Consider the following 27,950-nt stretch of genomic DNA (forward strand, 5'->3'; position numbering starts at 1 on the left):
AGGGATGGGAGGGAGGGAAAGGGAACTGCCGGCAAATTCCGGGACTAGGGCTTATTTTTGGGGTAGGGCTTATAGTAAGACCTACCCAAAAATCCTGCTAGGGCTTATTTATGGGGTAGGTCTTATTTTCGGGGAAACACAGAACTGTTTTCAAAATTCCTTAACTTATACCTACCCCCTCCTTTACAAAGCCATGTGACAAAAGCCTGAAGCCCTTTAAATCCCTTTGGACTTCAGGGCAGTTACCGCAGCAACAGCTGTAAGCATGGCTTTGTAAAAGGGAGGTTAGTTGTTAAGGACTTTACTTAGGAACCTTTTTACAAATTAGTGGCAAAAAGTGGCCTTAGCGGGTCTTTCCTGTGTGCTAAGGCCACTTGTTGTAACAGCTGGAAAACGGCCAATTTTCTATTTTTAGCATCAATGGCCACGTGCTAATATTAATTCCTAATCTTCAGAAACATCAACCACTGACATATCAGCTACTAATGAAACAGTGGGTTTGTGAGCAGGATTGTGCAAATGTCCCTGTTGCAGCAACAAAAGAGCTACAAAACACTGGCAGCATTGGAGTTGGAGCTATAAAGAAGACTGTGTGAAGTCTCACGGTAACACCAATATAGCCGACTGAAACTGAGTCCTTTTTTTTCCAATTTAAAGCTGAATAGTACTTGAATTATAAGTTATTTCAGTTTAAGCTGCATATTTCAGATTTTTTTTGAAGAGATGGAAAATAAGGGGAGGGTTTCATGCCTTTGATTAAAAGAGTGAGGACTGGAGTATCAAGCATTGAAATATTTTACAATGGCTACCTTTATTTCTGAGGCTTTTCCTACCCCTTAAATTTGTTTCTTTAAATACTGAAGAATTTATATCTATGAACATTTTTTTGAACAGAAGGCTGACTATTACAGTGGTTGGTGTTTTATTGAAGACTAGTTTTTTAGCCCGTTACATTAATGGGTGCTAGAATAGATGTGTAGACTTAGGCTTTTCTTTTCTTTTTTCTGTCTCCCCCCCCCTGTCCAGCAGCACTTTGGCGCGGGGCTTCTGCTGGGCCACGGGGAGCTGGTTTGCCCACACTGCGTCTGTGGAGCTCGGTGTCCGGGGTTGTTGTTCCAGGCCGCGGGAGGAGTAGTTTGTATCTGGGAGCCAACAGGATAGCACCATGGCTCCCTTAGTCCCTTGCCGCCCCCCCCTTCCCTTCTTTTCCCGCGGTCCTGTCGATACATTTAACTTTCCTAGGTCGGAGTTTATTTTTGGGTTTGAGGGTGCCGGGCGGCTTCTCTCACGATCATCGCCTCTGTCGGAAGCCTTCTCCGTCGCTGGAGCAGCTCGTGGGAGGAGCCATCACGGCGTCTTTTGACTTGAAAATAAACTTCGGACTGTAGGCCCATATTTCCAGAATGGAGGACTGCGCAAGGTAGAGGCCACTGGCACAGCTAGGCGCACATGCGCACTCCTACCTGCCGGGGACCTACTGATCACGGAAAATGGAACACGCAGGTGGGAGTGCGCATGCGCACTTAGGGTTTTATTATAGTAGATTAGGGATTGATATACACTGTCCTTTTTGATTAGTGGATTTATACCTGCTAATGTTATAACAAATTATACGAGGACACACAACATATAAGATGGTCATATAATGATTCAAAATGTTGTGTGATCGTGGCACCGAGGTACCCCTCTCATCAAACCCAGTATGCACCCAAAAAGAGGGAGAAAAAGCCTCAGACTAATGGGAAGATTGGAGAAGACGTGACAGCGTTGGAGCTCAAGTCGTCTTTTGTCAGCTAAGTCCTTGAACGTGCCTCCGAGTGACTTTGCCTTTTTTCTAAACCTGAGTTGTTCTGTGAATGAGTTTTTTGCCAGTGAAAGTATCAAAAGCAGTTTTGATTTGTACCTTTTGGTTCTATACTGCTACATTAGTCTGAGGCTTTGTCTCCCTCTTTTTGGGTGCATGCTGGGTTTGAATCATTATATGTACCTGCTAATGTTGCCATTAGTGCATGAGCCCTTACCGCCTCTTATTTTGTAGATAGAAAGCGCACATGCACTAATCACGAAGACAGAGTTTATGATTATGGGAAATGTAAGTGAATATCTATGGCCTGATAGCATGTGATCACAGTTAAAAAGGAAATTTCTTTGTTGGGGGTTATATTGGATGTGTAACTGACAATGAATGCACAAGTGGTGAAGCTAGTGCAGATGGCATACTTTGCACTAGGAATTTTATGTCAGTTGAGGGCAGTATTGACTGGATGGGATTTTCAGGAGGTAGTACAGAGTATGGTGTTGTCAAAGTTGGACTACTGCAATGCCATATATTTAGGTATTAATAATGCTTGTATATGGGCATTGCAGCTTGTACAGAATTCTGCTGCACAAATGTTGATAGGAATGGCCTAGAGGTTAGAGCTACAGCCTCAGCACCCTGAGGTTATGGGTTCAAATCCTACGCTGCTCTTTGTGACCCTGGACAAGCCACTCAATTCTCCATTGCCCCAGGTACGTTTGATAGATTGTGAGCCCACCGAGTCAGAGAGGGAAAATGTTTGAGTACCTGATTGTAAACCGCCTAGATAACCTTGATACCTAAATAAAATAAAATAAAAATATTTCACCTATACTGAAGAAGCTTCACTGGCTTCCAGTATAACTTCGAGAAAAGTACAAGATAATAAAATTGGTGCACCAAGGGTTATATGGAAAACTGGCCAAATACTTTCATGAAATCCTGGACACATATTAGCCAGGATGCTCATTGAGATCTAAAAGTGGAATGTTGTTAGATGTGGGAAGAAGTGAAGAGGTACATTATGTTAATACAGTAAAATCTTCCTTCTCAGAGGCTGGTCTAGTGTATGTGGAATGCTGTGCCTAGGAATTTGTGCATATGTGATAGTGTTCTGAGGTTTAGAAAACTGTTGAAAACCTAATTTTTTGTGCAAGCATTTTATTGAACATAGAAGACCTGTGAATTTAGGAAGCTCGTTGATTTATTTATTACAGTTTATGAATGACGCAGATGATGATCTATTGGTTTTCAATGTAAGTTTTTTTTGTTCTAATAGTTATTATGAATGTTTTTATTGTGAGCCGCCTAGGTTTTAAGCGGATAATAATTATTTAAAATAAATAAATAATCAGTTAGCATGCAGTAATGTGCCTGCGCTGATTAGTGCAGACATGTCTACTCTCCAACCCCAGATATCCCCTTGGCTGTAAAATAAAATGTATTTTTAGTGCATTTACCATGGGAAACCTCAGCTCACCCTGCAGGGAGCCCTCTTAAGCTGCAGTAGGCATGCATTAGTGCTTTCTGCAGCTTGGTGAAAGGATGCACACTTGAATGCAAATGATAAGATAGCAACAAAACTGGCTTTTAGGATCTGTCAATTTCTACCAGCAAAGAGAAAAATAATCACTGTTTCTATGTTGATGTTTATATATTTTCCACATATCTGAGACTGCTTGTGTATATACAGTGCCTTAAGTGCACACCCTGTTTACTGTGCAAACAAGATAATCTACTGCCATTAACAAGGGTGAAAGCTGTACCTGTGAGGTCTTTAACCAGGTACACACCATGAGCAGTAATGTACATTCCAATCATTCATTATACAGTGTTTATTATATTGAAATTATAAAACTGTAGCTGTCTCATGTCTTTTTAGGACTGGAAAGCAAATAATGTAGCCACTAAAGTAAATGAACCAGGTTTTTTCCTAAATCCCCTTCTTCCAATGTGCATGCGTTAAAGAGTAATTTCAGAGTAGGCAGGAAAGGCGCACATGGCTTGTGTTATGCCACAGTTCTGTATTAGTTTCTGGGGTACATAGCAGCTTCTTTGGAGGTGGTTCCCTTGGCCTGAGCACACATGCATCCATTACAGGAGTCCTTTCTCTCTCGGTGGTCTCTGCAGTGTAATCCCTTTCAGATGTCGCTCCCCTGGATGGAGCCAGCTCGCCGCAGCCTGAGCTGGTGGCTTCAGGAGGAAGCTCTCTGTCAGGGCAGGCTTCTTCAGATATCAAAATGGATGACTCTCTTGACAAATGCCAGCCTGTTGGATTGGGGTGCTCACTGTGGGGAGTGTTCCATTCAGGAGCAGTGGGCTTCTCATCAGAAACATTGGTCGATCAATTGTCTGGAACTCAAGGCAATTCGGCTGGCGTTACTTGATCTCCAGCCCATTCTAGTAGGGTGGTGTACATAAATCGTCAAGGGGGCACGAGAAGTGCTCCCTTATGCCAGGAAGCTCGTATGCTGTTTCATTGGGTGGAAGCTCATCTTCTGTCACTCTCAGCAGCCCACTTGGCCGACATCAGCAATGTTCAGGTAGACTTCCTCAGCTGACATATTGTGGACCCTGGAGAATGATCCCTCTGGCAAAAAGCATTCAGTCTGATTGTTCAGCGTTGGGGTCAACCTCAGCTGGACTTGATGGCTTCAGCAGAGAACTTGCAGGCCAGGCACTTTTTCAGTCAAAGAACACAGCGCAGAAGCCTAGGGCTAGATGCTTTGGTGCAGCCCTAGCCAGTTCAAGAGCTCCTGTATATGTTCCCTCCATGGTCTCTGGTTGGTTAGGTCATCTGCCAGATAGCAACGCATCCAGGCCTGGTGATTCTAGTGACTCAGGATTGGCCTCATCGCCCGTAGTATGTTGATCTTATACGTCTTCAGTGTGATGAGAAGCTCCGGCTCCCTCTTCATCTATATCATCTCAGTCAGGGATCGGTGCCCATGGAGGACCCTTGGTGATTTGGTCTTATGGCATGGATCTTGAGCGCTCAGCCTTACTGAAGCGCGGTTATTCGGAGGTAGTTATCTTGACTCTTTTACACTCGGACACCCTCTACAAGCCCTTGCATGGAACTCTAAATTCCCAGAGTTAAACATTGAAACCAAAAAAAATGTTGGCAAATAATGATCTATTCAGTCTGCCCATCCATACCATCTACTTTCCCTTCCTGTTCCTTAGAGATCTTATGTGTTTGTCTTAAGCTTTCTTGAATTCAGATAGTTTTCATCTCCACCACCTCCACTTGGGAGGCCATCCCACACATACAACATCCTTTCTATAAAGAAGTATTTCTTTAGATATCTGCCTGCTGTCCCTGGATAACACCTGTTACAGTAAATAACTGTGCTTTTTAAGGTAGACCAGGGAGGGGAGGGGGAGCTGCAGGGCTTCAGGCAATGGAGGGGCAAATTCAGAATTTGGGGCCAGAGAAAAGGGAGAGAAGTACAGAGATACTACTAGACCAGGAGACAGAAGGGAGGGGTGAAGTGATGATGGACAATATAAAGGAGGAGAGAGAGGTGGAGAGATTTTGGATCTAGGGCAGAGAGAGGGAGATATGTTGGACCTGGGAGGGAAGAGAAAGGGAGACATGTTGGATGTGGGGGATGGAAGGAAAGGAGGGAGAAATATTGGACCCAAGGGTGGAAAGAAGGGAAGAAGGAAAAAGAAAGGAAAAGATGTTGGACCAAGAAGAGAGAGAGAGAAAAGAAAGGGATAAATTTTGGTTGGAAGGGAGAGCTGTTGGATCCAAGGGTAGAGGGAAGAGTGGAGGACAGATTTTGGACCATAGGAATAGCCAGGGAGGAAAGAGAGAGAAGGAAATGCTGTACCTTGTAGGTGGTGGTGGTGGGGGGAGGGAGAAAGGCTAGAGTATGGCTGGGGGAAGGAGGGAAGAGAGGGTGGGATAAGGAGATGCTGGGGATGGAGGGGAAGGGACAGAGAAATATCAGTCTACAAGGATGGGCCGAGAGAGTGAGAGGGGAGATGCAGGGCTACAAAAGTGGAGAGAGGGAGGAGAGATACTGGGAATGTTGGAACCATGCTTGAGAGGTCATGAATGATTGTCAATGAGATGAATGAGGAGGATAGTGAGTACAGAGGGTAGAAATGTGGTAATTGTGAGTAGATAATAGAAGGAAATTGAAGGCCAGAGAAAGAAGTGAGACTAGAAATAGGAAAGCTAGAGTGTAAGAGAAGGAGATGGAAAGTTGATAGATAGATGATAAGTAAAAATGAAATGGAGGTCTGGGAAGATGAAATTTGAGTGGACAGAGCTGAAAAGAGGAAAGAATTAAAAGGGAAGGATCAACATGTCAAAAGCATGTACTGAGGGAAAAGAAGAAATGACAAATGGACAGGATCTGGAAAAGAGCAGAAAACTGGCAGGAAAAGATAATCTACCACCAGAAGGATGGAAAAATAAAATATCCAGACAACAAATGTAGAAAAAAGTGATTTACTTGTAATTTGAATTTATTAACTGGAATATGTTAGCTTTGGGAAATGTGTATCTTGGATGTCTTTGTATTGTGTTGAGCACAAGAGGAAATACATTTCTGTTTTTAATTCTGCAGTGTTGCAGCACATGCCAAGTTTGACTTCTTTGGTTTTCTAATTTGTGATCCCCATTCCCTTGGGCTGTATTTGGTGAGGATCTGTCTTTGTTTTGTGTGTGTCTGAGGTGTGGTATTCCTCTTAGGTGTACATAGTTTCTATGTAGAGCTCTGAGGCATTTTCATTAGTTCTGTTTATTTCATGCTCCCTAGTCCTGGTATTTATTTACCTGTAGTATTAGGTCCCAATAGGATATTTGTAGCACTGCCTATTCATAGGTAGTGTTCTTGCTGTTTGAATCATATGATTAGTGCCATTGTTGTATGACATTTTTGCTATAGATATTTTTTTCAGGTGTTATATTTCACAGTGTGCCTGGTCCATTCAAAGATTTATGTTGCTATTGCTCACAGATTATTTGTGGTATGGTGACTTCCATGGTAAAATGCCTTCATTCTTCTCTGCACCTATTGTTGGGTAGAGGTTGGATTTTTGTGGATGCAAAGAATGTTTACATTTAACTCATAAGAACACCTTACTGATATCATATTAGTCTCTGCTTCCATTAGTCATTATATCTAGATTTCAGTTCATTAAACAACCTGTATAATAGTGCCTTGTATACAGATCTTATTGCATATACTGTATACATAAAATGTACTGTTATTAATGGTGATCATCAATTGTATATTTAACGTGTTCACTTGTGTTTTAACTGCAATTAATATGTTACAACATTGATTAATTATGTTGCTTTCCAACATCATTTTTACTACTTATTGTTTATAATTTAAAACTCAATAAAAATATTTTTTTTTAAAAAAATCCTCACTCCCAGTACAGTCTTTAGGAGGAGCCACCATCCCATTCCTGGTGCCTTGGAGAAGTGTGGGAGTGGAGCACAAGGGCAGGACATGCAATGGGGCTCTGGTGGTACCATCTCATCCCTCACATCAGGCAGATGATTGCTTTGAGCTGTTCCTAGAAATTGTATCCCTGGCTGCTGCCACTACTCAGTGCATCAGGAGGGCATCCTCCAGTCCACCTCAGTTTGGGTTATATAGGCCTTGTATGCTGTTTCCTGATCTGCCCAGGCCCAGAGAAATTGGCTACCATTGCAATGGCTTTGAGGCCTGCCCAGATGTACTAATGAGGTCTTAGCCCTGGTCTTCTCTGTTCTACTATGTGCTGTGACCGGGCCAGAACTAGGACCCAACTCGGGAGCCTGTGGTGTGGTTCAGTCCTGTGTCTCATCCTGAAATAAAGCAAAGGCTTCATTGGGGAATTTTCTTTGCATTGATTGTATAAAGATCTTTGCATCGGTGCAAGTCAGAGCCTTCCCTCGGTCCCTCTTCTGGTATCCAGGTTAAAAAATATATATAATTTTATTATATCCATGGGGGAGGGTTGGAAAGGGCAGGGTAGATGCTTGGTTATGGGATAGGAGAGGTTTGGAAGGGCCTTCTCTAAATGTCAGATCTGGCTAAGTCACTGGGATTTGCAGTGTTTTTTTAGGGGTTGCATATCTGACTGCTGACCAGACTTCTTATTGCAATTTAGTACTTCAGCTGACATTTATTGTGTAACTCCAAGTCATTTATTGGTGATTTGTGGGAAACTGAATGACTCCACTTGGAACCGCAGTCTCCTTATAGAGGTATTATAATCCTCTCCGAGATTCTGCTGACCTCATTATCATGAAAGCTTGAGGAATGCAGGGTGATCCTTTTCCAAACTGATTATATTTCCTAGTAAACCATGGAATGGTTTTGCCTTTTTCAACATAGTGGTAGAGGTGTTTTGATATTTCTTAGAATTACGTATTTTAAAGATAAGTGCTGTACGCTTTTTCTTTTCTTGTCAGAAACAACAAAAGCTGAGTTTGAAAAAGGAAAAATGTTATACACATAGTTAAAAATAGTAGGTGGTTTATAAATGTTTCTCTGCATCACTGATAAAGCAAAGTTGGAAAACGTATGATATTTTCCTGTTTTATAGATATTTTTTCTTTAAAGAATGGTTAGGTTAATGAGTGAACCAGACCTACACAACATCAGGGACCGGGAGTCAATTTTCTTGCTCTCTGACTTTGCTTCTAAACACTGAGTAAGGGATATTTTCAGACTTACTCAAAACAAAATAAGGGTACAAGATCCTTTATCCAAAATCCTTGGGACTAGGCATATTTTGTTTGGGGGGGGAATTTTTCAGTTCTCAGAATGGTAATGTTAAGTCAGAAAAAGACAGACCATAACATTGCCACCAAACATTTTTATTTCAAAATAAGGCAACCATTAAACTCTTCAACCACTTCAAACACTATTGACAGAGGTAAATGCTTCTTTTTCTGATTCTAACTGATACCCTGAGCGGAATCTGCAGCTCTCTTTGCCATTTTGGTTTTCAGACTTTTCAGTTTTTTGAATTTCAGATAAAGGATTTTGTACCTGTACATGATTTTCTGATGAAGGAGTAAGAATTAAAGGTTAACCAACAAATTAAAAAAAGAGATGATACTGTTTCGACTGAACTAACATGAATACTACTGCTACTATTGATTTAGTATAGGATGCTGGTGTACAATTCTCAGCAGCGTCCTATATAGAATTTCCCCCTCAATGCCTGCAAACTGAAAGTCAGCGATCATCAGACCAATCTTGAAAAAAACCATGCTTGACCCTAACATGCCCAGAATGTTAGACCTGTCTCCAACCTACCCTTCATCTTCAAGATCCTGGAAAAAAATAGTACTAAACCAATTACACTCCTTCATTGATAAACAAAGAGCCCTATCTACCTTCCTATTAGGATTCAGGAAATTCCACAATACTGAAACTATTCTTCTTGACATCATTCACGACTGCTGGAAACTCATAGAAAAGGGTAATGATGTCGCTTGTCCCTTGGGATAAATAGCATGGAATCCTGCCAGGACCTGGTAACTGTAACCTGGATTAGCCATTGTTGAAAACCAGATGGTGGGCTTAGTCTGATCCCATTAAGGCAGTTTATATATTCTTATGTTTTCTTTTCATAACAAAAACAACAACAAATGTGACAAACCTGCCGGAATAATAATTTAGAAATATATGAGAGTAATCATCTAACTAAAATTTCAACAAGGCATTGAAAAAATGATGATGGAAAGGTGATAAACAGCTCTCCATATAATCTAAATTAATCAGTGGAATAGTTAAAACAAAACATCCAAGAATGGTATGCAAACCCAGTACACAATGTTTTGCTTGTTTTCCTTAAAAAAAAAAAAAGCACCAAATTATATACAATTGTAAATTCAGATATCCCAGCAGGTTAATCAAATACAAGGTCTGTTCAAAAAGTTCCAGGACTGATTTTATAAAAATTAATTTAAACAATCTTACAACTTATTCCATTGGGTCCCTTCCTAGTACTCTACTTTCCTACATATATACTTTTTCCAGCATCGTTTCCACCTCTGGAAACAGTTCTTAAATGCATCTTCAGGAACCACCAAAATTCATTTCGTCAATTTTTGCTTTATGTCTTCAATGGTGTTGAATTTCTTTCCTTTCAGCGTGGATTTAATTTTAGGAAACCAGAAGTCAGCAGGGACCAAGTCAGGGGAAGAACTGTCATCACGTTTTTTGTGCAAAATTCATTAATTTTGACGGCATGTTGTAATACAGGAACCACAACTGCTCCCTCCAAAGTTCAAGCCGCTTCCTCCTGATTCTCTTATGGAGTCATTTCAACACTTTCAGATAATAATTTTGGTTGACAGTTTGTCCTTGTGACAGAAATTCATAGTGAACAATTACACAACTGTAAAAAAAAAAAAAAAAAAAGTTAACATTACTTTGATATTCAATCAGACTTTGTCTAGCTTTTTTCGGTCTTGGCAACGTTTTGGTTCTCCATTGAGACGATTGAGCTTTGATTTCTATGTCATAACCATAGACCCGTGTCTCATCATCAATTATCCTTTTAGCAAGAAATATTTATCAAGAAATCAATGAAGGAATGTAATTGCTTGCTCCAGAAGATTTTGATAGATCATGACACGATTGTTCTTCTGGTTGTCGATCATCAACCATGGAACAAACTTTGCCATAACACGAGACATCCCCACTTCTCTGTTAGAATGTTGTGTCATAAACCAATGGGGATGTTGTATTCCTATGCCAATTCTCTAACATTTAATCACCAATTAGTGCGCACAAGAACCCTCACTTGATCAACATGATCATCATCAGTTAATGCTGATGGTCTTCCAGTTTGCAAATCGTCTTCCACTTATTCACGACCGCTTTTGAAGCATGAATACTATTGAAAACACCTTCCATGACTCATGACATGTTCCTCATAGGCCACTTTCAATATTTCATAAGTTTCTGTAGTGGTCTTACCCAATTTAAAACAGAACTTCACACTGTAGCACTGCTCATTGAGGTCGCACATGATGAAAAATAGACGATTGCGAAAACACAATGTCTCAAAAACTGCTGAAGCTCAGAGACGAAAACAGATATCAACAAATGGAAAAAAGGAGGTTACTTATGAGGTTTCAAGCTACTCAACGCCATCTAGTGTGTTTCAGAAGAACTTGTTGTTGGTGCATAATTCAAACTGTCCTGGAACTTTTTGAACAGACCTCATATGTCCTTACTGTAGGTACTCTGTTGGTGCTGGGCATTCCCGATATTGAGAAGCTGCCAGAACAAAACAATTTACCCTTCCCTGGACATAATCCTTACTCTTGATTTGATTGGTGATTTGAATATGTTTTGGTTCTGTTCTTGTTGCATGTTCTCAAATACTGAAGATTTAGGGAAGAGTAGAAAGCAGGGGAGCGAAGGAAATGAGGTGTACAAGAGCTTGATGTGACATTGCAGTTTCTCACAATAGTGACATTCTGAGGCATGTTTCCTGATGAGGACAATGGTAGCTTCAACACTAAAGATAGTATGTAAATTTTATGGGACCATAGGAGGGGCCTTAAACAACCTGGGCCAATCAGAGCTTCAGGCCGGGGAGGGGAATTCCCATTTTAGATGACACAGCAGCAGCTGGGAGAAGGGTGTCCACATCCCTCCATCTCATCTGGTGAGGTAAGGGGGAGGGGGTGGCAGAGACGGAGAGTTTAGCTAGTGCAGCAGGAGAGAGTGGGCATCTCCTGCTTTAGGAGGAGCAGTCAGGTCATGCGCAGCGTGGACATCTCTCCTGCTGCAAGGAGGGATGTCGTGTTCGCCGCAGCTACAGGGAAGAGGTATTGTGATGCAGTAGAAAGAATGGGCATCTTTCCCGCTGCATCGCAACACAGGGGATTTCTAGCAGTCTCTGACACTGACTGGCACCCCTGGACCAGTTGCTTATTTTTGTCACCAAAAACCGAAGCCGCTTTTTGAAAATGGCTTGGCATTTTTTAAGAATCCACTGGAGGGCTCATTTCAATGTTGAAGAGCTCATTTGCATGTCAGTGTCGGAGACTGCTAGAAACATCGCAAAAGATAATCCGCCACTTAACTGCGTATTGTTTATTGTTTATTCAGATTTTTGATTAAATGCTTTTTCGAAACTACAAAGCGTTGAACAAGATTTAAAATTAACATTTAAACAAAAATTTAACAAGTAAAACATACATTTCTATAAAAAAAAACTACAAGACTGACAACAATTACATACTAGGTAAAAACGGACCAAAAGGCCCCTAAACATGAATAGGAAGAGGGGGAGAAATACAATCGATATAGAAAATGTGAGAAACATTTAAGGTAAACACAAAAGGGGATTGGGAAAATAAATGTAAAAAACAAGAATAGGTTAATTACTAAAATATAATTGATCAATTAAAAGCATCTTTAAAAAGAAAGCACTTTAAATTGCTTTTAAAATTTTTTAAGTTTTTTTCCATTTTTAAGTGTAAAGGAAGAGTATTCCAGATCATAGGGGCTGTCACAGAAAAGATTGAGGTACGACGTGTACCAATTATTTTTAAAGATGGAATGTTAAGATTGTATTGAGAAATAGATCTTAAAGCTCTCGGAGGGTCATATGGGATCAAAAGTCTGTCTATAAATGCTGGTGTATTGGTCTGCAAAGTTTTAAATGTCAGAAGGGCAATTTTATAAGTTACCCTGTGTGGGACAGGCAACCAGTGGGCTTTTTGAAGCAAAGGAGTAACATGATCAAATTTCTTTGCGCCCGAGATTATCTTAATGGCTGTGTTTTGGATCAGCTGCAAGCGTTTTAAGTCTTTATGATAGATCCCTTTTAATAATGAGTTACAATAGTCCATTTTTGATATTACAAGTGCATGGATCAGAACATTCAGGGAACTAATAGCAAGTAGAGGGGCCAACGATCGAATCATCCTTAATTTATAAAAACAATTTTTAACCAATGCACTAATTTGTGGTCGAAATGTTAACTTATTGTCTATAAGGACACCTAAGAATTTAGTAGTTGTGGTTGGTAGAAGTGTTAAAGTTTTGAGAATCTGGGCCTAAGTTGGGTAACTGTGTTTATTGGTACAACATGCCAAAACATGTGAACAAAGAAAATAAAATGTAACTATTTGTTGTATGGTAATAGTAGACAAAATCTAAGCTCGAAACCAATAGTAGAGATTGAATAATTGCTCTCCGTTAAGTCTAGGAGCAGTTCAGAGTTAAATCAACCACACACAATTCTGGAATTTTCACATTCATTCCGTGTAAGTACAGCTTGTAGATGGTTCAATATCATATCCTCAGTGAATTCTACTTGTTGAGATCATCAGAAGGTATTTGCAGAGGATGACTTGGGGTTTAAGTCTCTAAAAACATTAGGACTAGCGAGCATGCAATAAAGCTGCTAAATAGTAGCTTTAAAACAAACCAAAGAAAATATTTTAACTTAATGTGTAATTAAACTCTGGAATTCGTTGCTGGATAATGTGGTGAAAGCAGTTAGCTTATCAGGGTTTAAAAAAGGTTTGGATAATTTCGTAAAAGAAAAGTTCATAAGCCATTCCTATCATAAGCAGCATAAAATCTGTTTTACTCCTTGGGATCTTGCCAGGTTCTGATGGTTGTTCTCTCATCCTTGTTCTGTGGAAAGGAGGAGGAGTAGGTTTTAATCCTTCTCATAGAACAGTGTTTTTCAAGTGAAACTTGGAGAAAGGAAGGAAAAAAATGCCTAATGCAGACAATAAGAACATAAGGTCTTTTTATAAAAAATTGAATACTATTCTTATTAAATTTATTTGGCTGGGTAAAAAAGCTAGAATTGCTTTAGTATCTTTGCAAAAACCAATTACAGAGGGTGGGGTAAATTTTCTAAACTTTTATAGGTATCATCAGGCCTATATAATGCGCCGGGGAATGTATTGGATCCTCCCCAAGCTCATGGAACATCTTCCAGACTGGCTATATCTAGAGTGGAAAATTATGTCCCCTATCAGACTATCTCATGTATTAAGTATCAGATTACCTAGTTATGCTAGGAATAACAGAATTTTATTGGATACATGGAAAACAATTAAATTTATTGATAAATTAACAGAAGTTCCTATAATAAAATCTACTTTACAGTCCTTATGGTTAAACTCCAAGATACAAGTGGACGGTACTGGAATTGTCTGGAAGAATTGGATGCAAGCAGGAATTCGGACATTAGATGATGTTATATCTAATGAGAAGTTGCTTGAGTTTTCACGGCTGCAATAAGAATTTGGTATTTTAAATTCTCAACATTATAGATCATTGCAGTTGAAGCAGGCTATTCAGAGTGGGTTCCCTGAATGGAAAATTTTAAAACTTATAGCTTGCAAATCCTTTGCTATCAGACAGATTTAGTAGGACATCAGGCCGCTCAGTGGTATAAATTAATTTTGGAATTTTTAAATAAAAAGCCAATAAATAGTCTTAGAGACATTTGGAGTATCGAGATAAAACAGTATATTTCTGCATCTCGATGGCCACGAATTTGGTCTTGGAGGTTAAAATGCACAGCGTCAGCATCTATGAGACAAACATGGTTATTTCTGTTGCATAGGATTTTTTGGACCCCAGTTCAATTACAAAAAATTGATAACTCAAAATCTAATAGATGCTGGCATTGTCATATTAATATTGAGACATTAGATCATCTGTTATATTTTTGTCCAATGATACTTAGTTTCTAGAAGTCTATATGGGGACAAATTAATCTTATATTAGAGTCATCTATTCCTTTGTCGTATGAAGCTATAATTTGCGCACATTGTTACAGGTAAAGCCTGTGTTGGATAAATATAAAAGCCGTCTTTTTTTGATTTTGACAGTAATAGTCATTCAAATGATCACAAGAAATTGGAAATGTCATAATAGACTTAATTACAAGTTCTGGTGGGCCAGGGTGTGCAATACATATAAATATGAAAGAATGAACGCGGAATGCTTAGGTTTGAGTAATACATTTAATAAAATATGGAGCCCATTGACTGCATTTGTTAACAAATAATAAGGATATTGTAATTGTTGCTTTTCTTTCTTAGATTTCCTTACACATCCAGGGTGGGGGGGAGGGGAGGGAGGGATATTTTGAAGGTTTAAATATATGAGTATATTTTTGTAATAAAAATAGGATTTAAGGTATTAAAAGTTGAATGATAAGGGGAAAATGGTTGTTTCGTTATATTTTGTGTATTAAGGTGCATTTTATGCAAGCTTTTCATGTTATAATTTCTGTAATACACTACCATTATTTAAAATTCAATAAAGTTAAAAAAAAAGAACATAAGAATAGCCATAGTGGATCAGACCAGTGGTCCATATAGCCTAGTATCCTGTTTCTAACAGTCGCTAATCCAGATCACAAGTACTTGGCAGAAACCAAAATAATGACAACATTCCATGTTACCTATTCCAGAGCAGCAGATTACCAAAGCAATATGCATAGTCCTTTCAGTCAAATCTTATGATTTGCATACCATTTATTTACTGCTCTGGGAGTGGAGATTTTTGTTCAGCACATACATTAGAACTGCACAGTTTCCTAAAACATGACTCCAAATGTCTAAACTGTAATGAGGAACGAGGGAACGCTGGATATTTTGGAGGTTGGGTAAAGTATTGGAGAGTTGTAAACTGTAACAAGGGCATTCCTGATTTGATATTTTTTTCGTGGTCTTTTACTGCTTTTCATTCTTCCTTTCTAAGAATGCAACAGTCAACAATTTTTTCTTTTGAACAACTAGAACAGCATATGCTTACAATATGCTCTTTGTGACTTTGCTGATCAGGATTTTGCATTAGATAGGGCTATGGAAGATTGTTTCCCTCCCCTCCCCAAATATCAAGCCCCAGGGGTATGAGGTACAATACAATATTTCCTTATATACCCCTTTCCAACCCCATAAAGAAGAGGTACCCCAGGGTCACACTTCTGTTTTTCTGATAATCTGCTGTCAATTTTAACATTCCTGCAGTTAGTAGAATGTGTCCCTCCTCCATACTGTGCATGTTGACTAACTTATCTAAAAATGCAGCAGCTTACTAATGGATCTGAATTTTTTTTAGCTTTGTGTGAGCTGAGTATTCTTGGTTCAGTCTGTTTATATGAGCCCAGTTTACTTAATATATCTCTGTTCCATCACAGTTTTATTTTTTTTGTTTTTCCATCAATAAATTCTGGAAAATAGCTTGGGTGGACAATGAATAGGCCTCTGAGCCGTAGTATCTGTGAAAAAAAATAACCCTCCAAAACCAGTTGTCTGATGAGGACAGTTTTAAATGGGCCTCTGGATAATATCAGAGTATGCGCTGAGGGTCTTTTTGTGCCAGAAAATGAACAACCTTTGATCTGAAAGTTTTTCCAGATGTTTACAATGACCTGAGTGTTTTCTCAGGATTAAGCTACTTCTGGCTGACTATGTACAACATATGCTGACAGAAATTTGTCCTATGAACATTTTTCATTTTGTCAGTCTGCGCAGAAGTTCTAGTACCTTCTTGGATTAATAGGTAGGTAGAGGCTACTTCAACATCAAATTCCTAAGAGAGAGACTTGGTCATCCTTTTATAGAACAGCACTCAAGTACGCCTTAAACCAATGGTCTTAAACTCGCGGCCCGCTAGGTACTATTTTGAGGCCCTCGGTATGTTACCATTGTTCTGTAACATTGCCCTCCTCACTGCTGTAACCTCATGCAATCGCTTTCCTGCATCTCTACGCAATTGGTGGAGAGGACAATTGCGTACAGACGCAGGAAAGCGCTTGCATGAGGTTACAAGCAGTGAAGTGGGCAACGTTCCAGAACATAAGGTAACCATTGGAGGCAGTGCAGCTTGTGCATGTGTATGTAATATTGTGAACCCTCATGAAATTCAGCACCTCTCCTGGCGGTGACTGCTTGATGTAAGATGGCGGTTGTGTCCGGTGCTGGAAGAGGTGAGAGCTGAAGGCGGTTGCAGATGTGACCATCAGACACTTAAGACACAAGTTTTCCAGGCACAAGTTGTATATTGATTCTCCCCTCTACAAAAAATCCTAGAGGACTACACCAAAATCTTGTCTCTTGCAGTTGATACTTTAGATTAGAATCTAAATTACAATTTTGCATGAGGTAAAACTCTTTATAGTTTATATGTTTTTCCTTAATTGCTTCTGATAATTTCAGCTATACACAGCTGAAAGCAGTGCAACATGCAGAAAGTGAAAAACTATCTAAACTTCACATTAACTATTTTTCTGCGGGTCTCCACGTACCTACAAATCCAAAATGTGGCCCTGCAAAGAGTTTGAGTTTGAAACTGCTGCCTTAAACAGTTCCTATGAACAAATGTATGCCAACAATAGATCTATTTTGCCTAGATAAGTGGAGGGGCATAATCGAAAGGAACATCTAAGTCCATTTTCGTCTAAGTTGCAAGTCGTCCAAAGTAAAAAAAAACAGCTTAGGACACATTTTTGAAAAATACATCCAAATTTTTTTTCATTTCGAAAATCGTCTAAGTATACGTCCTGTTGATCTGATCGTCCAAGTCGCTAAATCATCCATCTTTATACCACATTTTTGTCCAACTTTTCATCCAAGTCAAAAACACTTAGAACGAGCCCTGTTAGACGTGGGAAGGGTCTGCAAAGAGATGGACTGAACACCCGGACATGGCACCTAAATAGTGGGGTACATTACAGGGCACTGATGTGAACTTCACAAAAAGGGTGCTATGTCTTCATCTCACTACAGCTCCCTTATAGGTCATGATGAGCCCCCCCCCCGAATCCCCTAGACCCACTTATCTACCACCCCAATAGTCCTTATGGCTGCAGGAGCCACTTGTATGCCAGTACAAAAGGGTTTTGGGGGTGTATAGGGGAGTGCACATGTTTCAATATCAATGCAGTGATTACATGGGCTTATGGGCATGGGTCCTCTTCTCCAGGGGTCCCTAACCCACCCCCAAGACGGCTTAAGACGCCTTTGTGCAGCAAGACTAGGCTTTCCTATGCCAGGCTGCCAGGTGATGATGTTCTAGAGGCACAATTTTCAAGTTGTGATTAATATTTTTATGGGGGTGGGGAAGGGTCAGTGATCACTGGGGTAGTGTGTGGAGGTCTGTATTATGTGTTTGCAGTGCTTATCTGGTGACTTTAGATGGATTTTTGTGACTTAGACCATGTTTTAAATGGTCTAAGTCACAACGTCCAAGTTCCATCGATCCTGTGCTGTATAACTTTAGGTTACACATGCAGTACGACTAAGTCTAACCCTGCCCACGTCCCGCCCAAATCCCGCCCTCGACACTCCTCCTGTCATGCCCCGTTTAGCTATGGTCATTCAGCGGCACTATGAAGGCCTAGGTCGTTTAGAAATATGTCCAAAACCCGTTTTTATTATCGGCACTTGGACATATTTTGACAATGTTTGTCCAAGTGCCGACTTTGGCCAGTTTTTGGATGTTTCTCTCTTTCGATTATGAGCCCATATTGTATTAAAACACTCCATTATACGAGAGAGAATCAAAAATTAAAGTCAATTGTTAAATTATGTGATAACCAGAACGGAGCTAGCGAAATGCAACATATGTACTCATAAATTGCATGTTGGATGGTTTGTCTATGCACAGCGCAGCGCTCGGCCTTTAGTTGTTTGGCAGCCATGAGGTCTGAATCATGGACGCTTCATTGCAAGATTGCACCATGGAAGAACAACGTGCATTAGTGCGCTTTCTTTGGGCAGAGGGAGTGAAACTTGTGGAAATTCACCATCGGATATTGACTCAGTATGAATCAACAAAAGGTTTATGAGTGGGTAAAAAGGTTTAAAGCAGGAAGAACAGGTGTATACGATGAAGGTCGTTCTGGTCGTCCATCAACATTGTGCACAGAAGAGCACATTGACAGGGTGGATGCCTTAATTAGAGAAAACTGACAGATAACGGTGACTAAGTTGGCTGCAGATTTGGATATTGGCTATGGATCTGTATTTACCATAATGTACGATGACTTGGGATACAGGAAAGTCTGTGTACGATGGGATCTCAAACAGCTTGCTAATCTGCACGTGGAAGTTACAACTCAGTTCCTGAGACAGTATGAAGAAGATCTGAGTATTCTGGAGAGAACTGTTACCAGCGACGAGGCACAGGTGCGTTATTGTGACCTGGAAAGCAAAAGACAAAGCTTGCATGGATGCTCCTCCTGACGCGATCTGCTTTTCAGAACCCGTATAAAGTGCCGGGCCGTCCGGATTCCCTGACATGTCTAGGAAAATCTGGTCGTCTGGTAACCCTACCTAGCACAGACCACTTCAAGAAGAACCGCATGAAGTGGTAGTTCATACAGTCTTATCCATGTCTGTATATTTTTGAAGCTTGAAAATAAATTGTTATAGCCTTTTAAGCTGGAATTGGGCAGGGCTGTGTGTTGCCTTATTCTTTTCAGGCATAAGATTGAGATAAGTTACAACTCTTCTGAGTGGGTATGCCTGACCTAAGGAAAGCACACATTTTTACCCTTATACTGTCCTCCCTGGGTGCACAATTTTCAATGTTACTAGAAGGCTCTGAATAAAAATAAATTATCATGATAGATGTTCTCTGTTCCTACTTTGACTGGCATGACCAAATTTCTCCAGCTCTTATGTATAGATAACTTTGACTGTAAGATCATGTGTTCTTGGCTATGTCTAGTCAGGGATTTCTTTTTATAGAAAGCATTAAGTACAGGTGGCTCCCTCCTAGTCTGCTGATATATAGCAGAGCATGGTGGGGATTTTATTTATTTTTTTTTACACCACTCACTACAGAATATATTTGTATATTATTGATGGGTAAATTTCCAGTAAAGCATCTAGCTTCAAAACTATGCCCACATAGAACAGTTTGCAAACACAAGGTACCAACATATACAGATGTGTGGTCACCTCTCACTAAACAAGGCATCCCTGGATACATAAAAAAAAACAAAACACTGATATATCTAGAAAAACAAAAGGAGAAAATGACCTCTGCAAGGAAAACAAAGGGCCCAGGTGAACTGGTAGAAGAAAAACCTCAAAGCCTAAGCCAGAGTGACAGATATCCCAAAGTTCTCAAAATGTCACATGGCTACATTTTTATTGGTGATCCCTGAAATTAACTATGTACAGTATAACAGCAAAGTTGAAACAACAAAATAACAGTCTCAACAACCATTGGTTTAGTAAGGAGGGGGCGGGCTGCCCCGGACGCCGTCATGGTGTGGGTGCCGGCACCCCTCCTCCTCACCCCGCCTCTTCCCACTTCTCCCCCTGCCGTGTGCGTGCCCTCTTTCCCTTTCCCTGTACCTCTAGTTGTTCACCGACGCAAACAACAACTTCAATGTGCGGAATGCGGATCCCAATGGGGTGAGTGTTTCTCTCCTTGGGATCTGCATCCTTCCTTTGCTTTCTTGCTTATATCCTACCTTCCTCCACCTGCTTTTCTTTAGGGTGTTCAGCTGTATTGTTGAGGGCTCGGCTCTCTTTTGGGTATACCTTTCCTCATTGTCTCTTCAGGGTTCCAGAGGTCCAGATTCAGGGTGAATGGGAAGTATGTTTTGTATGTTGATGTGAGTGCAGGTAAGCATGGAAGGAACGTTTAGGGTGCCTGAATGCGCTGAATCATTTGGGGATTCAGGGGGATTTATAGTGCAAATGGACAGAGGTGATCAGATTGGTATTTTGTGGTTCCATTACTGGCTCTGGTTTCTTGTACTTGTACTGTACCTGCTGTATTTCATGCTGCCTTATCAGTTGTTGCGATGATATGATAGTTTTCATGTTTTGGTTCAGTATTTATTTGGTTGTCTTCTGTCTAAATAAATATGAGATTACAAAAAAAAACATTCAACGTGCCCCTCACAACTGCATCGGCTCCTCGCAAGTCATTGGGGGGGGGGGGTCAGATTAGGTGAGTAGGGAGGGTGTTCCAATAGTTATTTGTTTACTGGCTAAAAACTCCTTCACAGACAGTGCCGTGTGAGCTGGTGAATTGTTGTGATGCAAGAGCCATAAGTTAAGAACATAAGAACTAGTTGGGTGGGGGGAGAGAGGGAGGGGAATGAACCGGTTGTATATTATTCACATTGTACTGTGTTGCTATGCTCTTTTGGTTTGTATCTGTTTGAAATTTAATAAAAAGATTTAAATATAAGAACATAAGAATAGCCTTATGTCCATCCAGCCCATTATCCCGTCTTTTCGGAGGCCAATCCAAGTCACAGGTATCTGACAAAAACCCAAATAGTAGCAATATTCCATGCTACCATCCTATATCTGTCTCAACTGCAGACTATGGACTTTTCTTCCAGGAACTTGTCCAAACCTTTTATAAAACCAGCTACATTAATTGCTCTTACCACATTCTGGCAATGTTTCCTCCTATTGGTTTTAAAAGTATTACTCTGCAACTTCATCGAGTGTCCCCCCTAGTCTTTGTAAATCTTGATGCAGTAAAAAATCGATCCACTTCTACCCGTTCTACACCACTCAAGATTTTGTAGGCTTCAATAATATCTCTCCTCAGCCGTCTCTTTTCCAAGCTGAAGTCCTCTTTCCTCATATGAGAGCAGTTCCATCCCCTTTATCATCTTGTTCGCTCTTCTTTGAAGCTTTTCTAGTGCCGCTATATCTTTTTTGAGATAAGGAGACCAGAACTGAACGCAGTACTCAAGGTGAGGTCGCGGGAGCGGACTGCTGGGCATGATGGACCACTGGTCTGACCCGGCAATTCTTATGTTCTTTTGTTCTAATACAGAGGCATTATAACATTCTTAGTCTTATTAACCATCCCTTTTTTAATAATTCCTAGCATCCTATTTGCCTTCTTGGCCACCACCACACATTGGGCGGAAGGCTTCAGCGTATTGTCTATGATGGCTCCCAAATCCTTTTCTTGAGCGCCGACCCCCAAGGTAGTCCCTATCATCTGATAACTATGATGTTGGCAAAAAGGTCAAGTCGTTTTTGTCTTTTTCATGCAGCCTTTTCAGCACTTCCAAATAGTAAATTTGGTTAACTGCTTGTCCAGTTGGTACAGATTCATAATAAATAATCCTTTTGATAAAAAAAAAAGGTTAGCAACATAGTTTTAACTCTTGATTTGGACTGACTGAACTTTTTTGGTCGTGGAGAATTGGCTGACTTCCATTGTGCACTTTGACGCTTTGTTTACACCTATGTTTCATCACCAGTGATAACACATTGTCTTGCCTCTTGAAAAGGTCTTGGCAAATTTTGACTCTCCTTTGCTTTGTTCATCAGTGAGCTCCCTCAGGACCATTTTTGCACACACCTTTCTCATGCCAAGATTTTCAGTTAAGCTTTTCCTGTTTCGCTATTGATGTTTATTTGGTCTGCTATGCTTCTCACAATCAGCCGACTGCTTGTTACTGACTGCCCTGATCTCTCTTCATCAGTGACACTCTCTTTCCCCTCAGAAAAACGTTTAATCCATTTGTACACTGCCATTTTCTTCATGGCATTATCCCTATAAACTTGGACTAACATGTCCCTGATTTCACTTTCACTCTTGCCAAGTTTAACAAGAAGTGTAATGTTTGTTTGTTGCTCTAATTCAAGCTACAACATTCTTGTGACGGCACACAGAAACAATAATGAACGTCACTCATCAAGACACTGCCACACGTCGATATGAACACAGCTGTTAGACACTGATATACCCAGGTTATGAAACCTTAGTAACCTGCTTGTACAGTGGTGGCAGTTCATGAATTTTATTGTCAGATCTCGTAAAATAGTTAACTTTGTCTGCTATAAATATTTTACAAGATCAGATGAATTATTTGTAGGAAAGAACAAGACAGTTGCTCATTTATGGGCAATTCTGTAACTGGGTGCCTCCATTCAGGTACCCTAAATGTGCTCTATTTAGGTGTCTCCATTTAGGCACCTAAGTTCTGTTATAGAAGGGGTGTCAAAGTCCCTCCTCGAGATTCGCAATCCAGTCGGGTTTTCGGGATTTCCCCAATGAATATGCATGAGATCTATTTGCATGCACTGCTTTTATTGTATGCTAATAGATCTCATGCATATTCATTGGGGAAATCCTGAAAACCCAACTGGATTGCAGTAGAGAGTTGCGCGGGGACAGAAATCCCACCCGTCCCCACCCATCCCCGCCAAAGTCCCACCCGTCCCCATGAGGAATCCCACCCGTCCCCATGAGGAATCCCACCCGTCCCCATGAGGAATCCCACCCGTCCTAAGAGGAATCCCTCCCGTCCTAAGAGGAATCCCTCCATCCCCACTCGTCCCCGTGAGGAATCCCTCCATCCCCACCCGTCCCCGTGAGGAATCCCCTCCATCCCCGCCCGTCCCTATAAACTTCAGAAATAGTTATTTCATTATGCTACTGAATTAAAGGGCTCTGGTAGAAACCCATTTACAAATAAGCAAAAAGACTTTATTAATTTGGAAATATTAATTGGAAAGAATACATACTTTGTAAACGGGTTTCTACCAGAGCCTCTAATGTTTATAAATTTTTATCAACACAACTAATATACAACTTTATCCTGAAGCAAAAAAAAAAAAAAAAAGAAATAGAATTCTTTTCCTACCTTTGTTGCCTGGTTTCTGCTTTCCTCATGTTCTCATTAAATTCCTTCCATCAACTGTCTCTCTTCTCTCTGCGTCTTCCATTTGCTCTGTTACTGTGCCTCTCCCTTTTTCCCCCTTCCAAATTGGTCTGGCACCCATCTTCTTCCCTCCGCTCCCCCCATAGTCTGGCATCTCTGTCTTCTTCCCTGCCAGCGTCTTCTCCCCACTCTCTCTTCCCCATTTCCTTTCAGCGTCCTTCTCCCCCCATCTTCTCCATGTCCTGTCAGCGTCCTTCTCCCCCCTCTGTCTTCCCCATGTCCTTTCAGCATCCTTCTCCACACCTTTGTCTTCCCCATGTGCTTTCAGCGTCCTTCTCCCCCCTCTGATTTCCCCAGTGCTTACAGCGTCCTTCTCCCCCCTCAGTTTTACCCATTTCCCTTAAGCGTCTTTTCCTCTCCACTCCACCTTTCCTCCCTTTCTCTCTCCCTGCCCCCTTACCTTCGTGGCGCTTCCCCGCCCGCCCGACAACAGAACAGACCCAGTCCAACAAACCTCCCAGTGTGCTAACTTTATGGTTCAAAAACAAAGCTGTGGATTGGAGATCAGCTCCCAGATCTGTGTCTCCTTGGTAGCTAATGCACCATTGCATATTAAATGCTTTGGCTTGAAAACTTGGATTAGACAAAAATAAACAGCGTTACTCAAAGGCAAAAGAAATATCCTGATGTATTGCACAATCCTCAATTCTGTCTTTCGGATTTACAGCTGAAAATTCCAGAGTTAAAAAAAAAAAGAAAAGAAAACGAGATGACAGGATGAAATATGGTATGAAAAACAGAGAGTGAAGGAAAAGAATGCTTTTGCTACAAAGTCATGATTGTAATGCTATGAAGGTGTATATGGAATATTCGGAATTTGCTGAAAAGAGTCTGTATTGTGGATTATAATTTGTATTAATATTTAATCATGCCATTTTGTAGATAAACAAAGAAATACAAGGGCACCGTACCTTCTTTTTGACTAAAAGTCCATAACAATTTCCCCCCCTGTCATTTGAGATTTCATAGCCATGAGAAGGGATGCAAAGTCCAACTTTTGTTATGGAAGAGACAGTGGAAGGGATCATTGCGAGGCTCGTCTTCTCCCTACCTGCCCTGCCGCAGCACGCAGCCGACCCGGAAGTCTTCCCGATGTCAGCGCTGACGTCGGAGGGAGGGAGGGCTTTGCTTCCGGGTCGGCTGTGTGCTGCACCAAGGCAGGTAGGGAGAAGACGAGCCTCGCGGCTGAGTACATCCAGCCCCGCAGGAACCCCGCGACCCTCGGAGGCATCCCCACGGGATCCCCGCGACCCTAGGGGGCGTCCCCACGGGATCCCCGTGACCCGAAGGGGAACCCGCGGGTTCCGCGGGATTCCCGTCGTCCCCGTGCAGCTCTCTAGATTGCAGTCCTCGAGGAGGGACTTTGACACCCCTGTGTTATAGGCATTGTGCAGCTGGTCGGCTTGGGGCCTTGAGCAGCTGCACTTGCTTAAGACTGACCAGCTTCTGTCCCTTCCAAAACAGGCAGTTCAGAACAAGCAGATGCTCAAAGCATTTGGCTGGCCATCCACACAACACAGATGATAGAGTTGCCAACCCAGGGAAGCAAAGTAGGAAAATAAACAGCATGGAATAGTAGGGAAGAAAGACATGTTGAAGATGGGGGATGTGAGGGGGGAAGGGGAATGCTGGATATGATAAGGGGTGGGAAAAGGAAAGAAGAGTTGCTGGAAACCATGGGAGGGGGGTAAAGAATAGAGATAATAAAACTACTCTTCAGACTGGCAGCATAGCAGGGTGATATTGTGACATCGTACGGAACTGCCTATATATGATGGGTGTGGTAACAAATTACAAACTGACCTAGTTGGGAGTGTAACCTGCTCAGAGCAGTGAGTGTGGCTCTGTCTGCCTTGTTGGGCAGACTAGTGCTGCCCGATTCGCCAATTCAAATCGTTTCACCGATTCACTTCAGTGAATCAATTCGAATCAATTTGTTTCCCCCAAAAATCAGACTCACCGACTCAGTGAACAGCCTGCCCCCTCCCCGGTGAGGCCTGACATACCTCCAGGGCCTCCTAAAGCAGCAGCAGCAGCAGTGGACGGTTAGCAGATGCAGGCTCTGAACAGGCTGCTTGTGGCCTGCCCCACCAGGGCCTTCTCTCTGTCGCATCACTGATGACATCACTGATGCGACAGGACAGACTTGATAGAGCATGCAGGTCTATTATCTGCTGTCATTTACTGCTATTTAATAAAGCTTCAATATACCCTGCATAGGGATAAGGTTCATTTCTGTCATTTTGGGCTCCTTTTACAAAGGTGTGCTAGCGTTTTTAGCGCACGTACAAGATTAGTGCATGCTAGCCGAAAAATTACTGCCTGCTTAAAAGGAGGCGATAGCGGCTAGCGCGTGGGGCAATTTAGCATGCGCTATTTCACGCTTTAAGGCCCTATCGCACCTTTGTAATAGGAGCCCTTTGTGTACAAAATGAACTCTTTTGGAGACATTACCCTGAAAAAAAAAAGGCATGTGTAAACCGCCTAGAAATTGTTTTGATTATGGCAATATAGAAGAATAAAGTTATGTTATATGTTATGTATTTGCTGTGAGAAAGGCACCTTTTACTGTTTATTACCTACAACACAATATCCTTGAGAGCATGTTTTTAAAGGCCTCTTGATGGCAATAGAAAACTTAAAAATATCCTGAAATGTGCATTGCTTTCTATGGTAAAACTACTGTATCATATAACAAGGAAAGTTATAAACATGGTCTACTGTTAAGATGTGTTATTTTATTACTAACCCCAGTTATTAATAACTAGGATGTGTTAAAATAGTGTGAGTTAGTGGTAAAATAAAATGTCTTTAACAGTGACGCACATTAATAACTATACCCAAGGTGTATGAATGATGGCCTCCAATTGTTTTCATTGTTCCATGTAGCAGCACTTTCTACAACTCCTCCCATAAAAGCTGAAAATTGGAGGCTAGATAGTAATGTGGGACTGGAATGATGGTTGTACAAGGAACTACAGTGTGTTGGAAGAGTGTTCCAGGAGGCAAAAAAAAAGAAATTTGGTTAAAAGTGTTCTTTTCTAGAATAATGAATATTGGTGTTGAGGCCCTTTAAGATCCCTTCCTCAGGAAAAGTTAATGTCAATCTATTTTATTAATATGTAGGGGAATATTTTTGTGTCTCTCTTCAGAAAAAGAGCAGAGAAGAGACATGTGGAGAAGGCAGCGGTGTGGAGATCCTGGAGAACAGGCCATACACAGATGGTCCAGGAGGCCCTGGGCAGTATACTCGTAAAGTATACCATATTGGTATGCATATACCCAGCTGGTTTCGGTCTATACTGCCAAAGGCAGCATTAAGAGTTGAGGAGGAGTCTTGGAATGCATACCCTTACACAAGGACAAGGTATGTTTTCTGCATGCATCTAAGTGGTATAACCAGACCTAGTATTTTGGGTGGTCTCAAAGTTAATATGGATGGATTCGGTCCCCCTCCATAGATATATGAAGTATAGGTGTTTTTTAACCTTCTCCTCAGCTCCTGTCCCATGCATCCAGCATCTCTCCCTCTCCCCCTATTCTTCTGCCCGCAGACCGGCAACTCCCCCTTCTCTCTGACTTCTGACCCTGACCCTGCCTATGAACTCCCTTCCTTGTGTATTTTAGATGCATCCCAATGACTGCAGCAATTTATTTTTGCTGCCTATGCCAGCCCCGCAGGCTTCTCTGTGCTGTATCTTCTCAGTGAGGAAACAGGAAGTGATGTCAGTGAGGGCGGGACACAACAGAAGAAAGCCTGCGAGCCTGGCGCAGGCAGCAAAAAATAAATCACTGCAGCCACCAGGAACACTTCTAAAGTACACTGAAAAGAGAGTTCAGAGACAGGGGCAGATCCCAGGCCACTGGTGGAGGAGAGGGAGAGTGCCCATCCATTGCATCTTCTGCAGACTCAATAGCCATCTTATGCCTTTAGGATATAAGCTTTCTATATTGTAGGCTGGGATGCAATTCTCATGCTCTGAAAGTAAAGGCTGACTGAAACTGGTTTATTCAGTTTCAGTCTAAACCAAACCTATGGCTGAAATATGCCACTCATTTTCAGCAGAAGCTGATGCCAAAACTGAAATTTGTAGCCCAGCCCAAAATCCCTTCCTCCCCCTCTTCCCTGTGCACAGAATGAGCTCCCTTCCCTCTTCATGTACAGTACAAGCACCCTCCTCTTGCACAGTACAAGCCCCTATCCCCTTCCAAATGAAGAACAAGCCCCCTGACCTACCCCAGACCTACCGTCCATCTCTGGTGGTCTTTATATACAGTGGTACCTCGGTTTACGAGTGCACCGGTTTGCGAGTGTTTACGAGCAAAACATTCGCAAACTTGATGCCTCGTAAACCGAGCTTGCCTTGCTGTATGAGTGCCCCCCCTCCCTGCAATCCGGCATCCCCCCCTCGCGTTGCCCCCCCTCCACCGCGATCCTACTTTCCCCCCTCCCGAGCAGTCAATG

At 41.4% G+C, this 27,950-nt stretch overlaps 1 protein-coding gene across 7 annotated transcripts in view; it reads left to right on the plus strand.

The window, feature by feature from the left end:
* The window catches only part of PITPNM2 (phosphatidylinositol transfer protein membrane associated 2), a 489,035-nt gene that overhangs the window by 259,187 nt on the left and 201,898 nt on the right, over nt 1-27,950 (plus strand). For all 7 annotated transcript variants that reach the window (XM_033953942.1, XM_033953939.1, XM_033953943.1 and 4 more), the window contains exon 3: nt 26,638-26,852. In XM_033953942.1, coding sequence (XP_033809833.1) covers nt 26,638-26,852 — 215 coding nt within the window. The remainder of the gene's footprint in view (nt 1-26,637; nt 26,853-27,950) is intronic.

Source organism: Geotrypetes seraphini, chromosome 8 (genome assembly GCF_902459505.1).
Source record: "Geotrypetes seraphini chromosome 8, aGeoSer1.1, whole genome shotgun sequence".
NCBI lineage: Eukaryota > Metazoa > Chordata > Amphibia > Gymnophiona > Dermophiidae > Geotrypetes > Geotrypetes seraphini.